This window comes from Colobus angolensis, unplaced genomic scaffold (assembly GCF_000951035.1).
Source record: "Colobus angolensis palliatus isolate OR3802 unplaced genomic scaffold, Cang.pa_1.0 Scaffold214, whole genome shotgun sequence".
Lineage (NCBI taxonomy): Eukaryota > Metazoa > Chordata > Mammalia > Primates > Cercopithecidae > Colobus > Colobus angolensis.
This window is the reverse complement of record NW_012115311.1, coordinates 1,156,740-1,170,778: the sequence shown is the minus strand read 5'-3', so window position 1 is coordinate 1,170,778 and position 14,039 is coordinate 1,156,740. Positions and strand designations below refer to the sequence as shown.

General features: G+C 37.8%; 1 protein-coding gene across 1 annotated transcript in view; it reads right to left on the bottom strand.

The window, feature by feature from the left end:
- ELF1 (E74-like factor 1 (ets domain transcription factor)) overlaps positions 1-14,039 on the bottom strand; it is an 85,365-nt gene that overhangs the window by 26,547 nt on the left and 44,779 nt on the right. The window contains exon 6 of the mRNA XM_011942970.1: positions 315-495. Within this exon, the coding sequence (XP_011798360.1) occupies positions 315-495 (181 nt within the window). The remainder of the gene's footprint in view (positions 1-314; positions 496-14,039) is intronic.

The window sequence follows — 14,039 nt, the reverse complement described above, 5'->3', positions numbered from 1 at the left end:
AAAAAAAAAAAAAAAAAAAAAGTTGCTCAGTGAAGACTTGATGAATTGAGTACGTTTGGTTCCTTTTATATACCTCTTATTTTGTCACATTCATCTCAATATATTTAGGAAAGGAGAAATGGGAGATGACAAACAGTACTAAAACCAGCAGATGAAACAGAAAATGTAATTTCTTCTCTATGTAGGGCTCTAGTGTCTTAAGGTAATACAGTTCAAAACCAAGTTAGGGGCATTTTATGGCCCACAAACTCAGGATGAGGACACTGCCTAACGCTGTGCTGCAGCAAGGTCCTACTGGATGGAGACACACGCACCTGTAAGGGTGATGTCATCATCATCATCGTCTATGATTTCCTCTTCAGCAACATCCAGTGAGCTCTCAGTAATCATGTCATTGGGCTCTTCCACACAGGCTAGACCGGCATAACTATTGAGAATATCAGCACCAGGAACATGTTCCACAATTACGGCAGGAAAAATAGCTGGATCACCAAGCTGAGGGGTTAGGGAGAGGTAAATGAAAACAAAGGATTAACACAGTTTTGCTTTTGTTAAATACTGCTCAAAACTATTTTATACTAGCCATCAATTTAATTTTTAGATTATCAGGCTGTATCTCTACAATCCTTCTAGGCATTAGGAAATTTCTGTCTATTACAAGCAAATAATGGCATTAAAATTTAAAAATGAAAGCCGGGTGCAGTGACTCATGCCTGCAATCCCAGCACTCTGGGAGGCCGAGGTGGGCAGATCACGAGGTCAGGAGATCAAGACCATCCTGGCTAACGTGGTGAAACCCTGTCTCTACTAAAAATACAAAAATTAGCTGGGCATGGTGGCACACGCCTGTAGTCCCAGCTACTAGGGAGGCTGAGGCAGAAGAATCACTTGAACCTGGGAGGTGGAGGCTGCAGTGAGCCGAGATCGCGCCACTGCACTCAAGCCTGGGTAACAGAGTGAGACTCCATCTCAAAAAAAAAATAAAATAAAATAAATAATATGTTAATTAAATAAAATCTCCTGGGTTCAAGCTATCTTCTCAAATGTAAGAAAAAGTTTCTGCTCATAGATAATATAATGCCAGGCACCTTACTATTTTCCTTAAGTAAGTCTGCTATATTCAAAATATTATTTATGATTTCATTACAACTAAGCAGCCTCCATCTTTTAAAATTAATGTTTACTGAACTACCCACTGAGGTTAGACATTACTTCTGTCATAAGAATTTAATTACCCGAACTAAATATGTATCATAGGTGCTAAAGAGATAATATCCTTACCTTCGAGAATGCTATGTTCTGAAATTTATGGTTAATAATCCTAAAACACATTTGGATCGTTTTATTTCAAAATATTTCTTCCTGTTTCAGAAAAGAGGAAGCTAGCTAGAAAAGTAACTGGCTCTTCAAATAGTAAAACAAATTTTAAAACAGAAACTAGGAGGCTCAAAAATTATACTATAGAAGCCAGGCACAGTGGCATGTGCCTGTAGTCCCGGCGACCTAGAAGGCTGAAACAGGAGGATGGCTTGAGCCCAGGAGTTCAAGGCTATACTGTGCTACAATCACATCTGTGAATAGCTACTGCACTTCAGCCTGGGAAACATGGCAAAACCCTGTCACAAAAAAAAAAGAAAGAAAGAAAGAAAGAAAGAAAGAAAAAAACTATACTGTAACTCACACAAATACACTTCACACACCTTAGAGAAAATATATAAAATGTCCAAAGCAAAGTGTAGCTAGCCTTCCCTTTTCCTTTTTTGACAGGTAAACTGTAGACATGTAATCCCACCTAGCATGAACATGCACTTGTTAAAACACTTTTCCTTTTCTTTTCTTCTAAGAGCTCAATTAAGCTCCTGGTCTTCTCAAGGTTTAGTCCAGGCCGGGCGCGGTGGCTCAAGCCTGTAATCCCAGCACTTTGGGAGGCCGAGATGGGCGGATCACGAGGTCAGGAGATCGAGACCATCCTGGCTAACACGGTGAAACCCCGTCTCTACTAAAAATACAAAAAACTAGCTGGGCGAGGTGGTGGGCACCTGTAGTCCCAGCTACTCGGGAGGCTGAGGCGGGAGAATGGCGTAAACCTGGGAGGCGGAGCTTGCAGTGAGCTGAGATCCAGCCACTGCACTCCAGCCTGGGCGACAGAGCGAGACTCCGTCTCAAAAAAAAAAAAAAAAAAAAAAAAAAAAAGAAAAAGAAAAAGAAAGAGAGAGAGAGAAAGAGAGAGAAAATAGGTAAGAGGCTTGAATCTGTATATACAAAATACATTTAGGAAACACCTCTCAGGTGACTAGAAAGACTCTTACCACTCTACTACCATAAATAGAAAAAAATGCACACTCCTGAAACTCCAGCTGCTGATCTGGGCTCGTGATAAACTGCTTTGTAAACTGGATTGACTAGTAACTGGCTAAAGTATGAGTCATCAAAAACCTAAGAACTCTATAACCACACATTCTACAATTCATTCCAGAGAACTGGTTCCCTACCTTTTAAAGAAATAGTAAAATTTCAAATGCTGAATTTTCCTAGGTTTAGATTTTCAAAACAAATAAAATATTGGGACTTATATTAGTTTGCTACGGCTGCCACAACAAAGTATTACAAACTGGGTCCCTTAACAGAAATTTATTCTCTCACAGTTCTGGAGGCTAGAAGTCTGAAATCAAGGTGTTGGCGGGGCTGGTTCCTTTTGCAGACTATGGGGGAAGGATCTGTTCCAGGGCTCTCTCTTTGACTTACAGATGGCTGGTCTTCATGTTTACATGGGTTCTGTGTCCAAATCCAACTCCACTCACCTCCTGACCTTTTAATTGAGACAGGATGGAGTGCAGTGGCGCAATCTCAGCTTACCATAACCTCTGCCTCCCAGGCTCAAGTGATCCTCCCACCTCAGCCTCCCAAGTAGCTGTGACTACAGGCATGCACCATCACACCTGGCTAATTTTTGGATCTTTTGTACAGATGGGGTTTCTCCACGTTCCCCAGGCTGGTCTCGAACTCCTGAGCTAAAGCGATCCACCCAACTTGGCCTCCTAAAGTGTTGGGATTACAGGTGTGAGCCACCGTACGCAGCCCAAATTTCCCCTTTTTATAAGGACACCAGGTAGTGGAGTAAGGGCTCCTCTCTACTGTAGTGTAACTTCTTACTAATTACATCTGCCATGACCCTATTTCCAATAACCAAATAAGGTTACACTCTGAGGTAGTAGAGGTTAGAACTTCAATGTATGAATTGGCGTATAGGTGTGCACACGCACAATTCAACCAATAATATAACTTAATTTAATTTAGTTTTAAGTCTGTCATTTCACAATTTGTTCCCTCTGCCTGAAATAACTTCTATAAACTAGTCTTTTCATTGTTTCTAAACTGAGATTGGATATTACTCTTCAGGTTTCTTTGCTGAAGATCATCAAATCTTACCCACCTCAGTTTTTTCCATACCATTTCAAACAGACCCTTTCCCAAGATTTATTTAAAAGATGGGCTTCAGGAAGAAGATAGCAGATATTCGTAAAATAGCCATATTCCTTAATAGTAAGCATTAAGATGTTACCTACTTTTAAGAAATGAAGGTGTTGGCCAGGCACAGTGACTCACGTCTGTAATCCCAGCACTTTGGGAGGCGGAGGCGGGTGGATCACCCGAGGTCAGGAGCTCGAGACCAGCCTGGCCAACATGGAGAAACCCTGTCGCTACTAAAAAATAAAAAAATTAGCTGGGTGTGATGGTGTGCACTTATCCTAGCTACTCAGAAGCCTGAGGCATGAGAAGCTTGAACCTGGTAGGCAGAGGCCGCAATGAGCCAAGATTACGCCACTGGACTCCAGCCTGGGTGACTGAGCAAGACTTCATCTCAAAACAAAATGAAATGAAGGTTTCAATGTTTCTTTGATGACTTAACAAAAACATTACATTCCACTTCAGTGGCTGCTACTTCAAAAAATGACGTTCCAAACACTTCTAAAAACTCTCATCATTTAAATAATCAGATTAAGCATCTTTTCTATCTTTTATTTGCATCACGAAATCAAATTAATTTCTACTGGTGCTTATCAATTTTTGCTGTACAGTGGGAAACATTTAAGAATATCAATATTTGACCTCGCATGGGATAAAATAAATCAGACTATCTGGGGGTGTGACCAGAGCCTGATATTAAAGCTCCCCAGGTGGGTCCAATTTGCATCCAGGCTTCAGGAGCACTGCTCTGAAGAATGACAACATTCAAAACTGCATTCCCTAAGTTGAGGTAGCTCTAATTATTCTTGCCAAGATCTGGGATATTAGTAATTCAAACAATTACATTTTTAAATTATTAGATCTTTTGCTATTCACTTGCAGACTATTCTCCCCTTTGGTTTTTGAATAGAACCAAAATAAACCACAAACCAAGGGGACAGGAGAGAGAAGATCTCCTGGAATTAAAATATATCAAAGATCAGAGTTTCCGCAAATTAAACTGCAGTGATAAAGTGATTTGCAATTGTTTCATAACTTTCTTGAACATCTTAACAGCTCCAAAGAGATTTCCCCTTACTATTAATTATAGATAAATTTAGGATATATGTTGAAAGCAAAATTTCAGCAAACATTTTTGCAGCAATAGTAAAATTCAAACCAAGTTTTAGCAGAAGAGAGTCACAGTTCCCCAAATTTCAACATTGTCCACGATATAGTTTCCACTTGTTGTGGTTGATCACATATGTGGCAATACCATCAAGTTAAAAAGAGAAGGAAAGGGACCAATGTAAGCAGGGCAATATGTGACTCCCTAACTAGGCTTGCTTGTTCCATATACTACAATCCAATGTGGATCCATGTCCTATGTGGATATTTCAGAAACCATGAATCATTATTCCAATTTTATTAATAATTCTGTTCATCGGGTTTTTGGTTATCAAAAAGCACAAGAACTTTCATATAACTTGTTTACCAAGGTTCTCTAATAGCAGAACTCAATCTGGTATATGGTGATTGTGAAATATCCCATGAAAATTCTCTCTAAAATAGCTTAAAATGAAATATCTACAAAATATTTTCCCAAAACAAAAAGCAAGTTAAATTTAGTCTTTAGCATTTTTCCAAAGCAGACACTACTTTTTAAAGCTAGGTGCAAAATGAGCACACCTTCAAGCAGTTCACGCAATATCTTTGCATCGAGGCAAGAAAACACCAAGAGGGGCCTGGTGCCTTATTGCTCCCATAGTCTTCAATAGCTCCCCTGACCCCAAAGCCTCTCCAATAAGCATACAAATTAAACACTGCACTTGCTACGAAAGCACATCTTTGACACAAATTCATGTGCCCAGACTTCGAATGAGATTGAGGCCCCAAAGCCTTATCCTATGAAGACACTGCTTTGAGGACTTCTGAATTATTCTTGAAATCACTTCCTTTTACATTTGATTTAAAAAAAACAAAAACCCAGCACCTCACTCCATTACAACACGACCTGGCAATACTTTACCATGCAGCAAATGCACTACATACACACATGGTGAACAGGGTGCAACAGTAAAAACGCAAGTTCTTATTTAAGGTAGGACTCCACCATGCCTGGGTATCTGAACTCGGGCAAGTTATCCAGCCTCTCTAAGCTTTACTTTCTACGTCTATCCAAAATAAGAATAATAATATATTCTAGAATTGTTGTAAGAATAATGTGTAATTAAATCACTTGTGATAATGCATGGCTTCTAGTAAGCAATAAATAAAATGTTTCGATGATTAAAGCCCTTCAATATTTGATACGGATAGAAATAAACACTCTCAAAAACTAACTTACTACAATCTCACATGGACAGGCATGGTTTTGTTTTTATTTTTTGAGACAGGGTCTTGCTCTGTTGCCTCGCTGGAGTGCAGTGGCGTGATCACAGCTCACTGCATCTGTGAACTCCCGGGCTCATGCAATCCTTCTGCCTCAGCCTCCCAAGTAGTTGGGACTATAGGCGTGTGCCACCATGTGTGGCTAATTTTATTTATTTATTTTTTTTAAGAGAGGAGGTCTCTCTATGTTGCCCAGGCTGGTCTCAAACTCCTAGGCTCAAGCAATCCTCTCCTGCCTCGGCCTTCCAAAGTACTGGGATTATAGGTGTGAGCCACCATGCCCGGCCCTTTTTGTTTACTATTTTTTGCTTTATTTATTATTTCTTTTGCTTTCTTTAACCTTTAAGCTTTGTTGGGATTTGATTTTGTTTTATTTTTAATGAGAATAGTCTTTTCAAAATATTGGTGAACAAACCTTAATCATCACACTTAGCAACAACATTTAGTTTCAACTAAAAGCAAACGTTGATACATACGTATGGTTCACTTTGTGAAATTCATAAACTGTATGCTTATTACTGATGTATATTTTTGTATTTATGCTACACTTCAATAAGAAGTTTAAAAAGCAGAGGTCCATCTGATAGGAGAAACAAAACTTCAAAACATCTTCAAAATACTATGATGGTATTCCTTCATTACCTCATATAAACCATGATAAAATTAAAGGAAATCTCTGCACACAGTACATATACATGGATAAACACACCCAAAAAATTAGGGTGACTGGTGAACAAAATGAAAAGTTGAAATCCTTTCAGCAAATCCCCATGGCACATTTTTAAGAATTATCTTTGGGAATAAATAATACAAAACATATTTATATTCCAAGAGTACAAAACATCATTGCTTCCTTTCCATATAGTGCCCCTCCCCAATGGCTTCCATTATTACTAAATTCCAAAGTGTATTTTAAATGATTTCAGGAATTGATGTATTACACAAAACAAGCTAGGATTGTGCAATAGATCTCCAAGGCCCAGTACAAAGTTTTCTGTGAAGAATTCTTGACAGCCAAATTCTCCACATACTTTTAAAAAATCTGCCACTAAAACAGCTCCAAATATTTCTGTTGATTAACTCAAGTTCCCTGTAAACACTTATATATATATATATATTTTAAAGACAGGGTCTTGCTCTGTTGCCCAGGCTGGAGAGCAGTGGCACAATCACAGCTCATCGCAGCCTTGACCTCTGGCGCTCAAGCAATCGTTCCACCTGAGCGACATGAATAGCTGGGACAACAAGCATGCGCCACCACACCCAGCTAATTTTTGTGTTTTTTGTAGAGATGGGGTTTTGTCATGTTGCCCAGGCTGGTCTCAAACTCCTGGGCTTAAGCAATACATCCGCCTCAGCCTCTCAAAGTGCTGGGATTACAAACGTGAGCCACTGCACCCAGGATCCTATTCTTTATTATAAAATAAAAAGTAGTTTTAGCAACCAGGCAGAAAAGTCTATGTAGCTGTAGTACCCACTGCTCAACACATTGGTCTAAATTATAAGAACATCATAGTTTTACTCACTACAGGTGTAGTACCTGAGTCTAGTTCTTAAAAGTGTAATACATAAATGTATTTGGGAAAAAGTAAAAAATCACACTAATCCTAGATATAATCAGTGTAAAAGACAATTTACTTAACAGTCTTTCATATTCTCTTTTTCCTTTATGGTTCTTTTTCTCTCTTATACCTTAGCATAATGGTTAAGAGTTTGGGCTTTCTCGGGTCAGTCAATTTCAATACAAGTGGCACTTCACAGTTGTGTGTTTCTGGGTAACATGCATTCCTTCAACCTCTTTTGCAATTCCTCATCATACATATTTTCCTTACTTCTAAAATGGGGATAACAAGAGTTGTCACACCATACAGGCTTTTAAACATGAAAATACAAATTGCATACCATGTGCAGGGCCTGGCAAGGGTAAGAGACAATAAATATTCATTAATTATTAAACAACATATCAATTCTTAGATTAGACCATTGTTTATATGTGTGTATGCACATTCTGCCAGGTTTTGGTATCAGTTTGTTATGTTAGTTTTGTAAAAATGAATTAGGAAACTCTCTCTGAACTGACACTGTTTAAATTAGTTCATTAAATTTTTAAGACAGGGTCTCTGTCAGTGAGACTCCTGGCTAGAGTGCAGTGGCACAATCATGGCTCACTGTAGCCTCTAGCTCCTAGGCTTGAGATCCTCCCACTTCTGCTTCCCAAGCAGCTGAGATCAGAGGTACAGGCTGCCGCACCATGCTAATTTTTAAATTCTTTTGTAGAGATAGAGTCTTACTATGTTGTCTGGGCTGGTAAAGTTAAAAATAACTCACCCACGAAACTATCTGGGCCTACTGGTTTTGTGTATGTGGGGATTATTCCCTGGCAATTTCCTCAGTTTCTTTCATTGTTACTAGCACATTTTCAAAGAAAAAAAATCTACATTATTACCATTCCAAAAACTTAAAATATTTCAATGCATGAGCTCAAATGATATATCAAATCCCTATACTGTTCTGCATTATCCCATCATCCTTTAAAATATAAACAAACAAATCAAGTATTGTCAAGATTAATGAGGAAATTAATGAATAGTTAAAAGACAAATTATCCTCCAGGTGGTACTCACAAAGAGTATTAGTAAATCAGAACTGGAATCTAGACTTATTTAGTAATTCAGCTAGGTTACTTTGAACAGTAATTACTCTGGATGCCTTTGTAATCCTGCCCTACAAATCTATCATAGGGGAAAGATTCTAATACAGGTCTCCTGGTTACTTAGTAATAAATTCAAGATAACATTATACTACAGAAAACGGGAAGAATACGATCTCTATCATACAGTGACTTGTAAGGATCCAAGCGTATACTGAGAAGACTGTAAACTACAAAGAGCTGTACAAGATGTTAGGCAGTGTTATCTTTACATTGTATTCAAGACTAAGGCAAGTAATGTTTTCTTGGCAAAAAAGGTTAACATCCAAAGATTAATATCCGTGGCAAGAAAACATACTTGTCTCTATTAGCCTCCTCATTTCCCAATGGCATTTGTTCTCCAATATCCTAATTTTTATGTATTACGTACCTGCTATAAATGTCACATAGATAAACGTGGTTTAATTAAGGGGAAAAAAGAATTCAAGTGTCTGGTCATTGACATAGTCAAAGTGCTTTCAACTACAAAAACTCACTACAGCGCTGTGTAAAAAGTGTTCTCTAGGCTCTGTCTTTGGGAGTTCTTCAATATAATAAACTATAAAATAGAATACAGTGGTACCCCTAATGTGGTGATGATGGAAGCAGCTACTATGTTAAGACATCATATGGCTTTATCCACTTAATCCCCACAACAACACTAGGCTATATATTATTGACACTTACTAGTCAACCAGCCAGGAAAAGCTGAAATCTGAACTCAGGCAATTGACTCCAGAGTCCACAAGTTTAACCACTACCAGTACAGGATCCTATAGATAAACTACTTAGAATTTATTACTAAGTCATAATGAAAGTCTCATCTCAATTAACGCTTGGATAAAAAAATCTATATTACATATAGATTGATAGTTATCTTCTAAATGATCACTGTATTAGACCTACAACTGAAACAAGTTTGTTTTACTATTCTTTTTTTTTTTTGAGACAGGGTCTCACTCTGTCACTCAGGCTACAGTGCAGTGGCAGGATCACAACTCACTGCAGCCCCCACCTCCCAGGCTCAAGTGATCTTCCCACCTCAGCCTCCTGAGTAGATGGGACCACAGGCAGGTAGGTACCACAACACCCCGCTATTTTTTTAAAAATAGAAACAGGGTCCCCCTATGTTACCCAGGCTAGTCTCAAACTCCTGGACTCAAGTGATCTTACCACCTTGGCTTCCCAAAGTGTTGTGATCACAGGCGTGAGCCACTGCGCCTGGCCAGTGTTCGAGTGTTTCTGAAAGAATCCTGGCTTCTCTCTTGCACAGCACCATCAAAAACATAAAGGTCTAAGTAAAATCGTCTTTTCTCCAGAATTCCCCAAGATAATGTTTGAAATTCCATTGCAAATCCTTGTGGAGTTGTTTTTTAACAAAGTCTAATCCTAGTATAACTGTGTCATGACAATTGGCTTTCTTTAGTCTTTGCCTAGATTTTTCTTTTTGTAACTAGGATAAATTACAATTTGGCCACACATCTCAAAAAGTAAGAGTCAATGAGCATGATCTGTTTTCTTATTGGAATGTCCACTTTGAAAGCTTAATAGTATTGGTGGGTTGTTGTGTGTGGGTATATGTAAACGGAATCAGTTATGAGGTAAACAAACCGGTAGATTTTTTGGGGGGGAGTATAGTACATATTAACCACGTTTAAATGTTTACTTTACTTACAAACTAAGTAGATTAATAAACATCAGAGTAGTCACTACCAGATTGGTAAGTGTTTTAAACATGCAGATTCCATATAACTCAAATAATTTACATAAAATCATAAAGGGGCAATTTCTGCTACAAAAAGACGGACTTTGACAAGAATCTTATACAGCATGTACACAGCAAAGAATAAAATAAGGCAAAGCATCCTTGAATATAGGCATTTTAGCTCCAACAGAGCCTGTCCCAGAATGGAAGATTCATGCTACCTGCTCATAGGTATGGGAGACATCAGTGGTACTCCAAAACAACTGAACAACGCCAAGGCAAACTATGTCAAAACAAATGTTAAAGGGAAATGCTCCCTTACAGCATAAGTCTATCAGATTTTTAAAATCCTGAGTCACAAGTTTATTGGCTTATTCTAGAATCAAGCCAGACATTCTGGATTATCAAAGGAAAAATGTGACAACAGAACAAAACAATCTGAATGAATTTGTGTAACTGGAACGCAAGTCACAAAAATCACATCACTCACCCATTTGGGTACTAGAGATTATCCAGTGTAAGACAAGAGCTATTAAAGCTTTTTCTTGATTTATCTCAGATCATTAATATGAGAACTGTTGGACCAACAGCAACTGTTACATTTATTGATGACTTCCATGTGCCATGCTATAGGTAAATGCATTGCATAAACATTTAATGCTCATAACCTTGGGAAGTAATTCTGTTATTTTTGGTGAAAGAAATAAAGCTCAGTGGTATTTAAAAACTTGTCTAAAGTCACACAGCTAGAGCCAGGTTCCCAAATTGATGGTTTTTGTTTTTTTTTAATGCCATATCACACAGACTCTTGACTGACAAACATCAGTTTTCATGATTAAATGTTATGTCAAAGTTGTAGGCAGTGGACTGAACACACACGAATCAATCACTGTTTAAAAAATCATCTCCCACCTAAGTCTTTAAATAATAACTTATTTCCGAATGTGTGCATTGAGGTAGGAAAGGGGAGGGAGGAGATTACAGACAGCTGGGCTTCCCAGTAGCTCCTTTCCAACAGCACAATGGAAGTTTGTTCTAAATGTTCTTGTTTTTATTTTGCATATGCCACAAAATAAAGTAGAATGGGGAAAATGCAGAAATCACGTAAAACCACAAAATATAATAAATCGTTAAACTGTCACCTAAAAGATCACCTTTTAGGAGGGAAACTTCTTTCCTAACTTTAATCTTCGCATCATCCTGCTAATAAGTTTCCTGGTCTCATATCTTCAGTACTTTCTCTCAACATTACGTTAAGTGGGAACAGAGTAAATGGGTCAGCTTACAAAGGTTTACAGTCAAAATATTATAATGTAGCACTTCTAATAACAATTCCTTAGCAATTTTCCAAAAGAAGAACTGCTCTAATATTGAGAATTTTGGTTACTATTTCTGAAACACACACACACAATTATTTTCATCAGTACTCTCTAAATATGTTGAAAATGACCCTCTTTGTTAAAAAAGGCCAGTAACACTGTTTATATAACTGCCTATCTTTTATGTGGCTATGTGTTCACTGAAATGGAAAAGAGACAAAAATTTTCAAGATCACATAGCAAAACTAAGACACATCAAAGGTGTCAGATGTTAGGGGGAATTTTTTTTTTAAGTTATATTTAGAAGCAACAGAGGTGCTAATTTCCTTTTTTTACCCAGCAAGGATATTCCAGGTGATTGAGTATTTTCTGGGAGAAGAAGTTGCCAACTCTATTTCCGACAAGAAACTGACCAAAACAAACCTCATTTTAAAAACTGTTCTTTGAAAACGTGTACAGAATGGAAAAATAAAATGTGGTATATCCATATGATAAAATATTATTCAGTAATAAAAAGATGGAGTAATGATACATGGCACAACACAGATGAACCTTAATAACAGGATATGCCAAAGTAAAAGAAGCTGGTCGCAAGATAGCACATATTCTATGATTCCATTTACTATATGTAATTGCCCAGAACAGGCAAACATACAGAGACAGAAAGGAAATTAATAGTTCCCAGGGGCTAGGAAGAGTGGGGAAGAATAGGTCATGACTACTAACAGGTACAAATTTCCCTTTGAGGTGATAAACATGTCCTAAAATTGATTATGGAGATAAACACACAATTCTGTATAAACTAAAGACCATTGATTTGTACACTTGAAGTAGATGGATTATATGGTATGTGAATTACATTGCAATAAAACTGTTTTTTTTAAAAAGGTACATACACAGGTATGCCAGGCATAAGAACCATCTACCTGTAATTATACTAACAAATTAGCTAGAATTAATAACTTTTTTGCTAAAATCATAAATACAGAGTATAATAATTCTTCCATATTTTAAACTACTTCTCACCACTTAGATGTTGCAGTGGCTAGCATTATTCAATTAGTGGTTAAAGGCACAGGCTGGGTTACAATTCCTAGCTTTATCACTTAGTAGCTATGAAATTACAGGTAAGTTGCTTCCTTTCTCTGAGCCTCACATGACTCTTTTGTAGTGAGAATTAGGAGCAACTACTTCTTAGGATTGTTAATTATTAAATAGGATAATCCCTGTAAAGCACAGTGCATGGGGCAAGATGCTCAGTAAACACTAGATACTAAAACTCACCACTGAAAGTTTCTGGAGCCCATCTAGTCCATGTTCTACCCTATACAATGATCTCATCTTACTCATTTCAGGACGTTATCCCTGGGCCTCTGTGGGATGGCTAGGGGGCCGTTAAAGGAAGATTTTGCAAAAAAGAGTAATAAGTTCCTACTCTCCACACTGACTCCTCTTTCGTAACAATTATCAGCTTCCTTGCTGCCAAGAATGGGCAAAGAGATAAGCCAAATGTTAGACCACAGGCAGGGTTGTTCCTTCACTTAACCTGAAGAGGGCCTCAGCCCTTATGCAAAGTCAGATATCCCCCAGAAGGCAGTCAGGCTTGTACCTGGGGGCTCTAAGACATAACTCCTTTGATAAAGACTTTTCCAAGTATACTGAAAAGAAATAAGCAACCTTTGTTAGTTTCACAAATGGCCAAGCTTTTAGTGGATTTCTTAAGTTTGATATGACAAGATTTAAAGAGAAGGCAACCAAAGCAGAGAATCTGGAATTTTAGGTAAATAACAGAGGATGCACTGAGTCCATGTACAAATCAGTAGCAACACTCCAGCTTCCTGCCCTTCACATCACTGGTGCTGAGTAAGTTACACATTAAACACTATCAACTCATTCCTTCTGCCTTACTTTATGAGGTACACCTAATCTCTGACCTCACAGAATCTTGCCATTTCAGTTGAAAAAATGGCAGGTTGGTGTGACTTATCCTCTTACGTACAGGAAATAGTATATAAGGAAAAAGGAAAGCTCTATATGAATGTTAGTTTCTCTGATTTTTCTTTTTTGGAAAAACAATTTTAATATACAACAGAGTAGAAGGAAAAACAAAAGCATCCACATGCCCACAACCAGATTTAATAAATGTGAACAACTGTCATTTAACGCATTTTATTTATTTACAATTTCAATGACAATCTTTAAAAGTTACTTGAAGTGTTTTTCACTAAATGTACAACAGAACAGTTCCAAATACTTTAGAAAAAAGATTCCATGAACATCTGTTTCTGGTCTTAGAACTGTAGTGACACGGCTACATTGTCCCTGCACCAAATGAGAATGTGGACAATAGGTCCCCGGAAAATGTATTCTGCAGTCAAGAGAGCTGTGGGCAAAGCATCACCCTCTCAACATTCAGAGATCTTCTGATATGATCAGGACCATAACCATAACTGAACACATATACATCCCAGATCATCTAGCAACAGGT